At 41.9% G+C, this 15,861-nt stretch overlaps 1 protein-coding gene across 1 annotated transcript in view; it reads right to left on the reverse strand.

Annotated features, from left to right (window-relative positions):
- Positions 1 to 15,861, reverse strand: part of MKKS (MKKS centrosomal shuttling protein) — a 91,766-nt gene that overhangs the window by 44,412 nt on the left and 31,493 nt on the right. Inside the window, exon 2 of the mRNA XM_085612681.1 lies at positions 8,223 to 8,398. Within this exon, the coding sequence (XP_085468807.1) occupies positions 8,223 to 8,398 (176 nt within the window). The remainder of the gene's footprint in view (positions 1 to 8,222; positions 8,399 to 15,861) is intronic.

Genomic DNA, 15,861 nt, shown 5'->3' on the forward strand with positions numbered 1-15,861 from the left:
AACTCTTTACAGAGGTCACGTACACAGGTGTATAGGAGGGCTTGGGACATCTGTCACAGGTCTTTCAGTGTCATGTAGCACTAATGCATCACTACCTGTAAAAATTCATGGGGTGATGCAAGTGGGAGGAAAGGGGGGGAAAATTGGTGCTTAGCAGCTTTCTACTGCCTTGAAAGTAGAATGTATGCCCCCTCCCCCTGTCCTCCCAAGTTCTTAAAACAGTTGTTTCAATCCAATATTACATCCTTTTTTTATTTTTATTTTTTTTATTTAACATTTTTATAAAAGGGGTCAGGGAGTTAGCAATTACATCTCCGGGATGTCTACTCAAGATTTTGTTTACCAGGCTGGAGCTGTGTTGGCAAGACTTCCACAGAGATGGGTAACGCTTGTACAGAGAGCCGCGGAACATGCGCAGGTAGTTTCCTTCCTCGGAGCCGATCATGAAGAAGTCTCCGCCCTCCTCCAGCTGAAACTTAACGGGCTTCTGGCCGAAAGTCTTGCTTAGCGCCATGATCATCCTGGCGGACTCTCTGCGCTTTCAGGCCCCGTTCTTCCCACCCTTGAGAATTATTGCCCTTGAACCTGAAACTATGTTTCCTACCGTTCAGGACATGGTTAATTGGTCACTGTAGACAGGAACAGTGCCCCTCTCCTGGAAACATGCGATGGCCATAGCTGACCTTAAGAAGCCCAACCTAGACTCCGATGGTTTAGGGAATTACTGCCCAATTTCCCTAATTACAACTCCATCCTTCACACCATGCAAATAGTCTTTTGACGCAAACATAGCACAGTAACTGCTCTTCTGGCTGTCGTTGAGGAGGCTGAAAGGAGATTGGATCATGGGGCCATCATGCTCCTTGACCAAAGTCGGCTTTTGATACTGTAGACCACTCCACGCTCTTAAATAGGGTTGGTAAGGCCAGAGTCACAGGAAAAGCCCTGGACTAGGAGAGCACCTTTCTGAGGGAACAAATATTCCAAGTCTTTGACAAGGACTCCTCATCGGAAACCATGCCAATCATTTGTGGGATTCCACAGGGATCCTCATTTAGTCCAACTCCATAATATGTACCTGCAACCAGTGATGGACATTGTAGATCCTTATGGGATTACTATAGTCTTATTATGTGGACGACACCCAGCTGGTCTTCTCTCTTGCTCCTAGCTTGGACACCTCTTTATCAACACTTGGACTTGGAGCAGGTAGCCAGCTGGATGAATAAGTCTTACCTTAAGCTCAATGGATCAAAAACAGAACTAATGTTTCTTGGAAATAACCTCATCACTCAACAAGTCCTAGACTGGCCCACTAGCCTTGGCCCCCTGCCAGTCTCTAAGGCGGTCTTGAAGAGTCTGGGGATGTGGCAGGAAAAACCCTAACGATGGAAGCCCAAGCCATTAAAATCTCAGCTAGCTGTCTTGGACTGTTGAGAATGCTGTGCAAGATCCTGCCCCTGCTCCCACAGAATTAGATACAGGTAGTAGTCCAAGCGGCTAGACTATGGCAACTCACTGTATCTAGGGTCATCTAACGGAGTGGCACAAACTACAAGTTGGGCAAAATGTGGCTGCACGCATGTTACTTGGGATCTCAAGACCCCAATCAGTTAGACCGGGTTTGAGAAACCTTCATTGGCACCCCATCTCTCAATGAACAGAATTTAAATCACTGTGCATCTTCCACTGTGCCCCGCATGGTCAAGGCCCACCATTTCTACACCAATTTGTAAGCTCTTACATCCACAACACACCCCTGCGCTCCTCAAATCTCTATCTGGCTACAGTACCCAGTGTTTAGCGAGCCAGAAGTGGAGGACGATCGTTTAACTTAAATGCAGCAAAGCTCTGGAACTCTCTCCACCTAGCCATTCGAGCAACAGATAAAGACCTGCACTTTTGAAATGCCATTAAAGCCTGGCCCTTTAAATAGGAATTCCTCCCTAATTGTGCCTCTGTTCTTTAGGTGCACCTACCCAAACTAGAGCTGGGATGCCTTCAGGTCGCCATGCGCTCTATAAATCCCATTGTATAATATCTCTTGAAAAACTTTTCAAGTGAAAAGTATATAATAGGCTAATCTTTAGACTCCAGCAATGCTCAGCATGAGCTCCAACTTTTCCCAGTCTGGGAGAGTTTTAAAAATCTATGTTTCTGTGCAATAAATAATAATATTTTTTTTGTTGGATCCAATATGCAAATGATGAACTAACATGATTACAGCTACACAAGTTTAATATTATGTATTGAACTGTTTTTCTTAATAGGAGTAATGTATGCCACATTTATGTGAAATACACCATTTTGGTGCGGTTTCTATCATTTGCTCCTGTATTTACACCCTCAAATCGGGTCCCCCTGCACATCTTCTCTCCCCACGAGCTTTACAGAGCAAAGACAGCGGATCTAATGTGTTTTTCCTCCTGCCATGAATACACACGCTAGAATTACCTTTCTAGTATTCCTGTTAAGTTGTAATTGCCAAGGCCCTTCTGATGTAGTTTCGCTGCATAAATAGGTCTTAATCATTTGTACAAACTGATACTTTAGAAAGGTTTCATATTTTGTTCGAACATCTCCGGGTGGCAGTAGCACGGAAGATGCTGGATGTTTTCTTAAAATGGGATTGTGCTTATGTATTAAGTAATCATGTTCTAACTTATTTGCTAAGTAATTATTACAATCAGAATTGTGAATAAGAACCCCTTGTTTTGGGGGTGAGCCAGAAGATTTTTGGGCTTTCCTTGAAGCTGCTAGGGATACGGTTTGTTTTCTTTCTTTTCTTGCTGCTCATTTGGTACAAATAATTATTACAGATTTTGACTACTCTGTATAATTTTGCATTTAAGCCTTCGTGGCACTTCTTCTGTATTACCTTATTTTGAGATTTTTGTAATAAAACCCTTTAACTTTCCCTTGATCTAGAACTCAATTATTGAGTGGGCCCAGTTATTTATACTACTCTTCTAAACTGTTACGGAGGGGGCCTTTTTTGTGCACGATCAACCTGGGGAGAACAGTCTGAAGGTGAAATTTAGGTGATATGATTTTTTGAATGTCCTGGATACTGGGGGTACAGTTCTGCTCCCACACCACCTAGGACACAAGTTGACCTAAGGAGTTGATAGGCATTTCGATCTCCCCAGCACACACACAGTGAAGAGAAGCTACTGCCACAGTCGTGTCTTGCTGTTTGCCCACAATACAGAGACGCAAGCTGGAACATTTTTTGGGACAGGGCACAAGAATGTGGGATATATCTAGAATCTGCCTGCAACACCCTATATTCCAGCACTGACCCCATTGTATGATTGCACTGAGATATTCATCAGTGCTGAACTGTTCACATTTTTTATTCACATGGTAGTGGTTGTCAAAACAATTACAGCTTTTTAATAGTGAATGACTAAGGAAAAAAGCAATCGGTTTATTATGATTTAAATTGTGCTACTGAGTGTCAAAGGCTGTAGAGCTGCTGTAAACATTGAGAGCCCTTTAGCAATGGTCCAAAATTGTATTTCCACTTGCTTTTTGTAAGTATGATATTGCGAATTAAATCAGTTTTTTGGCTTTTCTGACCCTGCAATATCAAGGACACAGCAGACTTCATGAAAGTTACCTCTTTAAAGAATTCTCTTCAAGGGTTTTAAGGGCACTACAACGTCCTCAACAAAGCCATAATTAAACATGTGTATCTTGTACGGATATGTCTGTCATGTAGCTGTCCTTTAAAGCTCATATGTGTATTACATTTGCTATATCATGATGTGTATTGTGTAAGCTTGGTTAGCTTTCACACAGACTTGTTGTAGGTCATTATCTGTTTTGGAAGATGTTAACTTTGTGGTACGAGGACAGTCCCAATCAAATCGTACTCATATCTACATTCTCTCTGTAAAGACTTGGATTGGGGATAATCTGATTGTTTATACCATCTGGAGCCCATGGGTTCTACTTTTGTCCTCCTATGTGTTTGGTTTCCCTCATTTTTTTAATGTTCTGCCAGCTGGTTGACTAGATAAATATATTTACCAGTTCCTACCATACATGCAGTATGTGACGACAGGGGCCGAGGCGCCCCACCACTCTGAACCATGAAGCTCAGATGCGTCCCACAATAGGGTAAGAGGCTTTGGATGATAATGGCTAACAGTACTTTCACTTGCGTGTAAATATTTACAGGTACATGCATCAACCATTTTTGCAAAAATCGTCCGTATGCGCCTGCAAAAAGGGCTTCTGTGATGCATCAACCTGTCAGCCTCTCGCAATTTAAGAAATCGCAAATCATTTAGATTTCTTAAATTGCGATTGCATTTAAGGCATTGCAAATTGCGATTCCTTAAATGCAATGCATGATGGAATCACAAATTGTGATTTTGCTAATAGGGGGGCAAATTACCATCAATTTGTACTTAATGGTAATTTGCAAAAACTTTGAAAAATGCATTAAAGTGCATTTTTCAAAGTTGTAGGTTACGCACACACATGCCATTGGGGCATGTGTGCGCGCAACATGTGTGCACAGATCAATTTCAGGGGTGCAACAGAGCGTCCTTTTGACGCCTTTGAAATTGCATGCCAATTTGCGAGTACCACAAATTGTGCATGCAATCTCCCATTCATTCCTAGGGGCCTGAAGGCCCATAGGAATGAATGTGAAGGCATTCCTGAATTGCGACCCGCAATTTGCGAGTCGCAATTAAGGAATGTTTGGGAATCCCCAATTTTATAGCGATCCCTACATGCATAGGCTTTTGCAATTCCTTAATTGTGATTCCATAATAATCGCAATTAAGGAATCGCAAAAGCCTACATTGATGCATGTACCTGTTAGTGTTTTTTATTTATTTATTTTTTTATACAGTTTCTGTTGACATACCTGGAACACTCACATGCTATAGAAGTTTGCAGTCCTCATGAGTGGGTGAGCATGCTGAGAGTGGTATAAAATGGTGCAGAGCAATACACTATTGACAACTGATCACTTAAATGAAAACATTTTTTAGAGATATATTGTGAGATTTTTTTTTAACAAACTCCAACTTATTGAGGAGTTGCATCAAATCATCAACTTCTCTTGCATGCCTAATAATCACAAACTAGGTAGGAAGTTCTATGGCCCTGATGAAGCAAGTTGACCAACTTTTGGCATTAAAATCTGTCAAAACATGTTGGCAAGGTTTTACAGTTAGGTGAAACATTAATTTCACTCACTAACCATATGTTTTTAATTTATATGCAAGGTACCCCTAAAAACAGAGATACTCTTGGGGTATACCCTTAGGTATTTTTAATTGATTATCTGGACCTTTGATGTTGTCCCTCAAATAATATTGACGAACTCCCAGTTTTTGGTTGAGTCCACTGGTGTAGTACCATTTTACTCCAGTGTGGAGGGGGTCAAGCTGCGATTGAAGCGAACCCCTAAGTATCTTTATTTGAACTAACAGGTATAGTATTCTCTTGCACATAGGGAAATAGTTTCGTACTTCAAGCATCATACTTACCCCAGTACCTTGTGTGCGTGTGTATGTTTAGGACAGGAGGCGGTGCCAGGGGTTTTCCTCGGACCTTCTCTCAGTGTATATATAATTGAGGGAGTTTGCCTCTGGTTCCCTGGGGTCTTCTCTACTATGGTTTTGCAAACTGGGACACGTGCAACCTTTTCCACACTTGACTCTCAGGGTGGCGAATGTGAGCAGTCACAGGCTTCCAGGAGCTCAGAACTTAACAGTCAAACAACAGGCACAATAAAGTATTGTCCAGCTCAATGCTTATTTTTATGGAAAAATAAACCACTTTAATATCATAGTAAACAGAGTCGGACTGGCCGTAGTGGGCAACAGGCATTTCCTCGGTGGGCCGGCGGGGTGGGGGCCGGTTTTGCAGTGACGGGAGACACCTATTGGACTACAAACTAAAATTTGGGTCATGCTGGCCTCAGGGGTGGCTAAAAGGCACATTGCGAGAATGTGGGGAAACACGGGTCTTCACAAAATCAGGGATTGGGAAAATGACCTAGAATGGTACCAGCAGGCGGAGAAAGCGGTCTATTAAAGCAGAGGGTGCCCAGCAAAATGGGAAAAGATCTGGTCCTCGAGGGAGAAATATAGAAATTAAATAGAATAAAGCAGGAGGGATACAAGCTCAAGTGGGACCAGGAAATGAGATGCTATGGTACTCTGTTATATGTGAAATGTGGCTTCCTTCCGCTCCCCGCCGCTTGAAATCACCCTGTCTCTGTATTACTATAAAGGTGTAACAACTGTTCAACAAAAAGAAGTTTAAAAAAAAAACTTTCTAAGAGAGATGAAGCTAGTGCCCTGTGTAGAAGGTACTTATCAGAAGCAGATTACAAAATATTTCGAAAAATAGGTCTGGCGTAGGTGTACCTGCCAAAGTGTTCTGGAGTGGCCTGGTGATGGAAGTATCACAAGGAGACTATGAAATACAGAGGGTAAAACACATATCTGGGTCCACTGCACCCAGGGGTCTGGTTAAACAGCTAGCAAATCAGCTTCCAGTTCCACCTCTAGGTGAGGTGGTCAAAGCAGAGTCATGCTTCTGGAGACTGCTCACGAGTAGAATGTCAGCAGAATGCGTGCAGAGTAGCCCACATCTCCATACTTTACATTGATCTCGCAGGCATATGCCTGGAATGCCACTGAAGTCACCTTAGATCTGGTGGCGTATGCTTGGATAATAGATGGAGATTCTGTACTACACAGGTATATTAGTGGGAGATGCAGAATGTGATCTGTCTAGAAATAGCCTGTAACTGAGCTTAATTAGATTCATTGCCCCAAATTTCTGTAACAGATGGTCTGTAGTACGCAAGACCTGGTTTAAGGTAAAAAAAAAAACTTAAGAGGTGACTAATGTTCAGACTGTGCAACATTTCTTTAGCCCTCCGGTCCAACCTGGTTTGTGCTACACCAGTGCCACCACATTTATACATATATACATACATGCCACCGTGGACGGTGATGAAACGGTTTGTCTCCGGTGGCACCTGGCCAAAGTCTTGGAAACAAAAGTAACATGAGTGCTCATTAGTACCTAGAACTGATGCTGTTTGGTTGTGGAGGGCATAGGGCTTGATGCTTGCAAATAGATCTGGCAGAAGATAGAAGGACTCTAGGTCTTCCAGGAGAGCAGCTTCGTGACAGAGGCCACGGGTTCAAAGCGTTTGTGCATCTACCAGGTCCAGGGGCGTAACACAGGCCCCCGTGGTGCAGGGGGGCCCAAGCTCCAGGGGGCCCCCTCAGCACAGCACTCTTGCTGGACAGCTCTTGATTGAACCCGGAGGGGGCCCCTTCATATTCCTTGCAGGGAGGCCCCCTCAATTTTCGTTACGCCAGTGACCAGGTCAGGATTTGATTCAAATGCCAAGGCACTTCGGCGTGCTGTATAAGCCCTGTCAACAGTAGTTTTGAGTTAGTCACATGTAGTTGATCTTGATAAGAGTATTCGCTGGCCAATACCAATAAAACCCCCAATGACCGCAAGATAGGTTTAGTATGTGCCAGAATGGACACCTGAGTCAGTAAATTGTCTTGAGAAGGATACGATATCTTTCAGGCTGATTTTCGTTGGCAGAGCCCATTGGCAGAAGCCTAGCCATTTGCTCCTGTCCTGTGCTTCCGTGCATAATGTCCAGACAGTCTCCAGGATGTCCAGCTTCTCGAAGGAGCGGATGAGGTGTACAAAGGAAAACCCCTCGGGAACTAGTGTTTCAAGTTAAGCGGTGGTAAAGGGAGAAGGCAGAACTGGCAGTGGGGTGTACCTGCGGATGAGCACACCCACCTGTGCGCTTGGAATCTCACAACGCTCAATTACTAAAGAGCTACAGAATCAGCTTGTAGTCCTGCCACTACATAGTGCAGTATGTATAGGTGAATGGAGAGAACCAGGTCATTGGGTCAATCGCAGTATGTAGTGTTCATCTACATGCTGTTCAAAGAAAATTAGAACAGTTTACAGTACTTCGTTGAATTAATGAGAAACACCCTGCTCTATAATGCGCTTAATTCTAAATAAGATTTTTTTTTAAATTGTTAGAAAAGTTGTTGCCTTGAGATCAATAATTAAAATAACGAGAAAGTTCTAAAACAGGTTTAAAAGAATATTTTTTTTTACAAATTCATACTTCAACTTTAATTTCAAAGATTTCCATGGCTAAAGCAGGAATATTGGTATTAAGTCTTGGCACCTACCTTTAGTTCATCGAGTGCCGTTCCATTCCTGTTACAGAGTAAAATGCTGCAGATTGTTGTATCATCGGATATTAAATGCAAAAATTGTTTTGAGGCAAGACTCTCGACACGAACGCTCCTTAGATGGCCATAACATGTTGGAGAAGCGTGAGTCAGGGAAGCAATCGGCTGTGCACCTGTTCCATAGGGAGAAAAAAAACTAAGCAAATGCACTTAATCTGCTTTAATAACGAACCGTATTCAACAAATTGTATTTTCAGGAAAAGGTAGTCATTATGATATAGCAATCAGGGTCCATTTCACTACCACGTTACCATCTGATATTTGAAATGAATAACACCTTTACAAATTAGAGAATGTCTCATAGCAAGGCTCTAGTTTCTTCATGTACATATCTAGAATCTCGAAATAAATCGGTTATTTTTGTGAACCTTAGTTTATTGCTTCCTTTTTCTGTTTGACAGCAAATCTTTCTCCCAAATCTTTTAGGAAAACATTTATTTTCCTTCCAAAGAATTAAGCTTTACAGCAAATCCCCTTTTAGCCCACACTCTTCTACATGCTAGCAAACGGTCGAAACACTGCCACCTGGTGGAAATATTCAGAACTCCTACCATAGCTTTAGAAAAACAGGCATTGGAAATGCAATAGGTCTCGCATTTGCTGGAGTTGGAGCTATTGGCTTTGTAAATGGCAATGTTTTTTACGTATGCAATAGATATGCCCATCCCACTTTAATAATATATATAACTCCGTTGTGTGTTTTGTCCTGTAGTATTTTATACAACATGAAGTACCCGTTATTTGATGATAGTGGTATGGTTTCAAGTAGGAGGGTCCTAGGGAAATGTTAAAGACCTGCAAAGGATTATATCCCCAATAGTATCAGACACAAACAAATGTAGAATCCTTGGGTTTATTTTGAACAGAAAGTAGAAGAAAAGATATTGTATGGTTAAGAACTACAGAAAAGCCACACACTATAACACACAGACCTAGCTGTGGGAAGTTACCTTATTAGGACAAAATCCCTCACTCACCAAAGGTGACATGCTTCATCATATGGAATTCTCCTCTCAAAGGAAGAACCTAGTTCCTTTGAGGGCTACAACCACCTCTCTGAGAGGGAGGAGCACAGGGATGTTTTAATATCTACTCTATCAGGATATTCTAAATCCACATGTGATGAACAAAATAGTGTGAGCGAGGGCGCAGCGCAAAGAAAATGTATACTATGAGGAATGTGAGAATAAAACTGGCTAGCGAGCGCAGAATGTAAGATTTATTCAGGTGCACCCACTGCCAGAATTAAAAACAGTGCACCAGCGGTATGGATTTAAACCGCATTTGTATGGTAGAAGGTGGTGGTCAACATGTTTCAGCCGAAATGCCCCTCAGTCGGGCAAGGCTTTCGTCAGGACCTATACAGATGCTGCTGCTTTAAGTGCTCAAGTGAATAAACAAAAAAAGGATATGTGAACCAGAAATGTTCATGGTTCGTCTGCTTCGGAAGGGGACTTTACCTAATGGAAACAAAACCATTCAATCAGATTTTAACAACCTGTAGGAGAGTGGTATAACTGGTGGCTTTAATCATTATATTCAATTTGTAAGACTGAGAAAGTAAAGAAGAAAGCTTTTACCCGCTACTGCTGGGTTAGGGACTCCACCTCAACCTGGCGACAGCTCAGGATGGGGGCACCGCTCTGGAAAGCAAATCAGTATCGGTGCATGTGTCATTCACACAACATGTACTACCCATAGTCTTATAGCAGTATTCCTAATTCATGAAACTAGGGTAGGCATGAATCAAGGAGCATAAATGGAAGAGAACCTGATGGAGTGCACAGTCTTACCCTGGTGTCTATCGGTGGTTTAATCCCATAGGTAGGAAAGTCTAGATGTATTCATATGCACCAAACCACAGGGTGTGGCCTAACTCGCTATAGAACACTTAAAGACCAACCCTTCAGCAAGGAAATATCTACATCTTGCTAAGTAGATCCGGTCATTTTAAATGAAAGACTATAAGGGCAACCTACTCGTGGCCGCTCATCCCCTTGCTTAATGTAATCCATAAAAAATGGGAGGGGGACCCTGAGCAGGCTAGCGCTAACACAGTTTAGAACAATTTCATAATGCTAGGAAGGAAAAGGCAGCTAGATAAATTAGAGCAGAGCCCCGCCGTGACACTCACCTCTCCGTCGGTACTCCGTGCTCAAATGAGCCTGTAACCGGAGGCGAGTGTATACGGTAAAACTGCAGGGCAAATTAAATATGTAAAATAAACACAATAGCCCTCAACTGTGCGAAGTGTAAAGCTATTGGTATGAAAAACATGCATTATAGCAAAAGTGCATAATTTTTTTTTTTAATAGCACTGCTCATTTTGGAAGAAATGTTTAATAACAAACATTACTGAATTTTAAGACATGAACAAAATAATATCTTCAAAATGAAATGCGCCGACTGAAAAGGATGAACTACAGCCAATATTACAAAAATAAAGACCTATGCGGCAGCAGACCAACAGTAACACATCACCGTAACCTGTCCCTCTGTGGCGCGCTAGTTGAGGAAAAAAAGCCATGGCTAAAGCTGATATTCCAGACTCAATGTCTTACCTTCGCTTCAGGGGTTTTATAGTGAAAGGACTGCGGCTTCTCCATTATTATTGGAGTTGGAAAGCAGAAACAGTCTCATCGTTTGAAATGCAGAAAAACCTTAATAACAGACCTACCTATTAGAACAGTATGTGGAAGGCACGGGTAGTTAGGTGGTTTCTATTAAAACAAGCATTTGGCATTGGATTATGAGCTGGAGGGTTTTGTAACAGAGCAGAGAACAATACTGATTAAGAAACACTACTTTTAATACAGTCACTGCCAAGGATTGGTCACATGCTTACACCTCATGTCACCTTGGCACCAGGGCCAGGCAATCTACAGAGCACATTTTATTGCAAAAGATGAATACTTTTAACAGCCAAATCCACTCACTGAGGCCAGGATTTTCAAATTTAAAAAGGGAGAGAAGTGATGAACTTTGCAAAAAGAGGGCAATTATACCTCTGTGCTGCAGGACTACCTTCAACCATCGCCTCATTCATTCAAAGGTGAGTGCAAATTGGATGTAGCGCCTCAAGCTGCATGTACCAGCTTTGAGAGGAGACACTGCCCCCACCCAAAGGTACTCGTGGATGAAAGAGATTCAACGGGACTATGCCATCCATTAACCCCCCGACCTGCAGGCTAAATTCAGAATACTCTGAATTTGAAGAGTTATCTGAAAGTCTATCCTTAAGTGGCCATTATTACTATCATTACAAATTCACTTCAGGCAAAGTATCATCATCAACTCAAGAATAATCACAAGTGCAAGTAGTTCAGGAAGCGCACAAAGTGTGCGCAATGTAAAGCAGTAACTTTCTGAAAACATTTAATATGCTCTGACACAAAGCATTGCACTACGCCTTTACGTTGCAAAAGGAGTCAACTCCTATGTACACATTAATCCCAGAACTGGTAAAGCAACGCTACCTTCAAAAGCAATGTTCTGAAAGCAGTTACAAGAAAACCTCACGTTTGCATGTTTAGTTATTTGTAGAGGGCTAACCTAACTAAAGAGAGACTGAGCACTGAAAGGGAGGAACGGAAGAGTGAATAAGGGCAGAGACCATTACAAACAAATCAGGATCGTTTACAATTATCTGGATTTTGTATTTTGATTTTTTTGTAAAGCCCGTCAACAACGCCAATATGAATCACCTGCAATAGTGCTGTAGCGTTGGGAGTGAAAATAGCTGTATAAACTCCACGTTAAAACAAACAGTGTTGTGAGGGTGCGTAGTACAGGCTGTCACTAGGTGTCACTTGGGACCGCTTTTGGCCACCTATGGTACTGCACCCTGCAATATGGATAGGGAAAGGATATGGCGTACCTCTGAGAGCTGCAGACTGGGGATTTGGGGATCTGTGTTCGAGTCGGGTGTGCACGGATTGTTTATTTCCCCCAAGGGCATGGATAGGTGTGCTATACAGATAAAAGCAACTTATTTAAAATATTATAAGAATTTGTTTGCAAAATAACAAAAAAAGAGCAAAGCAACAAAAAAAACAAGTAGAACAGCAGTGGCCTCGGAGGGGTGGTGGTGGCCTGTGAGCAGTGTTGTGGGAGGGGTGTGGGGGAGGCCCGGAGATAAAGAGATGCGACTAACTTTCATTGTACAAGTAAAGAGAATTTAACAAGCTTAGCGGCAGGCCAACTAAAAAAAAGAGTTCTTTCAAAGTATAAATAACCTGAACAGTAAGAACACATGTATGAGAGAATACAAAATTCCAAAAGGATGAACTACTAAGTTTATTCCCAAATAAAAAGCAAGCATTTCTAAAGGACAGCAACAGGAACCATTGAAAAAGATAGGTGTTTTTTCAAGCCCATGTCCTAGATGCAGCATGTTTCGAAGAGACAGCACAAGCGCTGCCTAGGCGAGACCTAAAAAACCAAACAGATGGATAAACCACTCTAGTCTAGTGCTAATACACGACCCGTGGTGCCCCTCGCAAACGACTTTGGTTAAATAATCCAAATAAAATTACAAATATGAAGACCCACCCCATTTTGACATAAACATCAATTTACCAAGGATGCACTGATGAAACGTGGGAATGGAGGCAATCCGTTTGGCTCCTGCACCTCTAAAAATGAATGGTTAACGGTATTTAATATCTTGAGTAATATCTACTTTGTGGAATTGCCTTACATTTCTGAGTCTCTGAGGACTGGCCCAATGACGGCCATAATAAGGATGAACTTATTAAAATAAAAAGAGATCAAACTTTCTTTGGACAGCGAAGGATATATTCAGGGTGGCGAGTGCAAGGAGAGTGAAACCCTACAAATGAAGGCGACTTGAGTGTACAGGACAGGCAGCAATGCAGAGGACGCAGCTGAACTGCAACGTGCTAATATGCATAAAGAAACGCAGCAGTGAAATGAGTCTAAAAAACATGTCTATAAAGGCATTTAACTGGACTGACTGCAACAAATGATTAATTATCAACATGGCAGAATTGTCAAAGCTGAACACCGGGTCAGCGTTGTTAGAATCAACATCAGAGACTTTGCGGGGACTGTACAGGCTGGTAATCGAATCTATAAGTGCTGCGAGGTCGGTTGGATTGGAAATAAGTATATACTCAGGTATTGGGAGTGCCATAGTGATCAGAGGAGGGGTCTATGAGCCATATTTTGGGCATGACAAGGGTCCTGCCAGCAGATCTCTTTCCAAAGATTACGTTTATGGGGCCCAGGATAGCACCAGGAGGCAAGCCCAAGTACCGGATGAATTCTTAGCTACAGGGACAGAAAGATCTTGAAGGTTGTAAGAGACAAGGCGATGAAATGTGCAGAACCAGCAGAGAAGCTCCCATACCAAATTCTCGCTGCTGGTATGAAAAGCCAGAAAGCTGTATGAAGAGATGACTGCAAAATGGCAGTAGAAAGACCAATGAAATGTGCCAAGCTACAAACAGCAAAGTAATGAATTAACCCCAAGGACAAGATACAGTCTTCTACTGAGAAAGCCTGCTATGTTATTTGTGGAACCCTCAGGAGATGCCAAGGAACAATCTTAACACAAGAAGGGAGCAGTGCAGCCTACAAGATCAAACTAGAGATGTACAGTAGAAGCGGTGTGGTGCGTGCTTTCAAGGCCATAGAAAGGTCAAAAGGAGGATATGAAGGTTCAATGAAAACCTTTGTGGATAGAAATGCAAAACGTGCAAGAGGAACGTTTTCATTAATTCACAAACATATATGGCTTTTGGTTGATAATGACAGTCAATTCCACTCACTGCATGCACGTGAAATGGCACCTGCTCCCTCCAGGAAGCCAATCTCCTGCCTACCTCAGCTAGCTTGGCAGGTAAGAAACATACTAAATTGACTATTGGTGGGCTCACAGCCCCCTGGGGATTTGCAACAACATTGGCAGAAGGCTTGCACAATCTGGTCTGGGTGAGTGAAGTGCATTTAAGACACTCCGTTGGGCTTGCCATCAAAATAAGATAGGAAGTATTTCAATCACGTGCTAGCGACAGCAGGGCAATGCCAGGTTAGAGAGCAGTGAGATGGGGAAGCAAATTCGGGATGCTGCATGGATAGCTGACTAGGATAGTGGTTCTTAACCTGTGATCTGCAACTGATTATAAAATTAAATATTAAATACAGTATATATACATAAAAAAAGCAAAACTCTAAGGTTTCAAACAATCTTTAAATGTGACAGAATTTGAAACTGGTAGCTAAAACTTGAGTTGGCATAATTAGCTTGAATAGTGGTATCAGAAATACAGCAAACAGAACCTAGTATGAACTACGTGTCCTCAACCGAAAGCAGCACTGGAATATGCCAACAAAAACAGACTATGGAATAGGATGAAAATAATCCCAAAGTGATATATTAGAGTCTAGTATATTGATTCATCTTTAAGAAAAAAAATTAAGTTTCAAACGCCCTAACTTTTCCATAAAAATTTAGATTTTTGCATGTTTTTGTTTGTGAATTAAGAAATATATTTTATAATTTGTATATTTAGCCAATGTTACCTTTTTTCTGTATTTTTTGCATATTGTTTTGAGAGTCACATCATGGAACTTTCTTAGGCTGGGGTTCCCGGCTTCCAGCAGTGATTCTTTGGGCGTCCACGGAAGACAAAAGGTCAAGAATCGCTGGCCTAGACAGTAGCAATTTTGGCTCCATGACATCGATATTTGGTGGAGCCAAGGCCTGTGGCTGCACCTTGGACTTGGTGCTGTATGCGTCAGACAATGGCCGATTCAATGAATATTTTACAACAGGACTAATTTATGGGGATGGTTTGAAGTCTAATTCAGATCAACATAGCACACTCCTGGAGCACAAAGAATACATCAGAAGGGATAAAAACAACAGAACTATACGAAGCAACACATGGCTGACCTTGGCCGCAATTGTTAAAAGAGCAAGCATAGTAGAATTGCAACATTTTTTGGGCGTGACTGAGCAAGGTGTACTGTGGCAGGCATAGCAGCACCAACTGTGGACTTGTATGTAGACAACTGAAGCAAGGAGAAAGGGGACCACGAGTTAGATGGTTACTGGTAAAATTAAGTCTTATTAACTGACTTGCTTTGCACACCTGGATATGGCATAGAAGGAGGGTGCATGCTCCAAATGATTGTTACCCTGGGAACAACTCACCTAGATCATGGTTTGTATGACTTTCACTGAGTTACTGGTGTTGCTCATGGCAGAAACAAACCCACTAAAACTGGAAGATAGGGTACTAGAGAAGGATGTACGACTATAGCACACATACAGGGCTGATAAAATGTCTTACATGGAAAATTGAAGGGTTCAATTAGGTGATTAAACAGTGGAATTAAATATTCTGTAAATAAATCTCCTGATGCTATAGGAGACACATCTGCCAGAAAACAAATTAAATGAAATTTGACCTGAGGTCTGGACTGCAGGAATAATTATTTTCCCATGTGAGCATTTCAATAGTGTATTCATTCCCTTTCACCCATCCACAAAATTTAAATAAACTGCTAGGATTACAATTCACAAAGGGTGACAAAAAGTTGTGTAAGG

The sequence above is a fragment of the Triturus cristatus genome, chromosome 6, assembly GCF_964204655.1.
Source record: "Triturus cristatus chromosome 6, aTriCri1.1, whole genome shotgun sequence".
In the NCBI taxonomy this organism is placed as follows: Eukaryota; Metazoa; Chordata; class Amphibia; order Caudata; family Salamandridae; genus Triturus; species Triturus cristatus.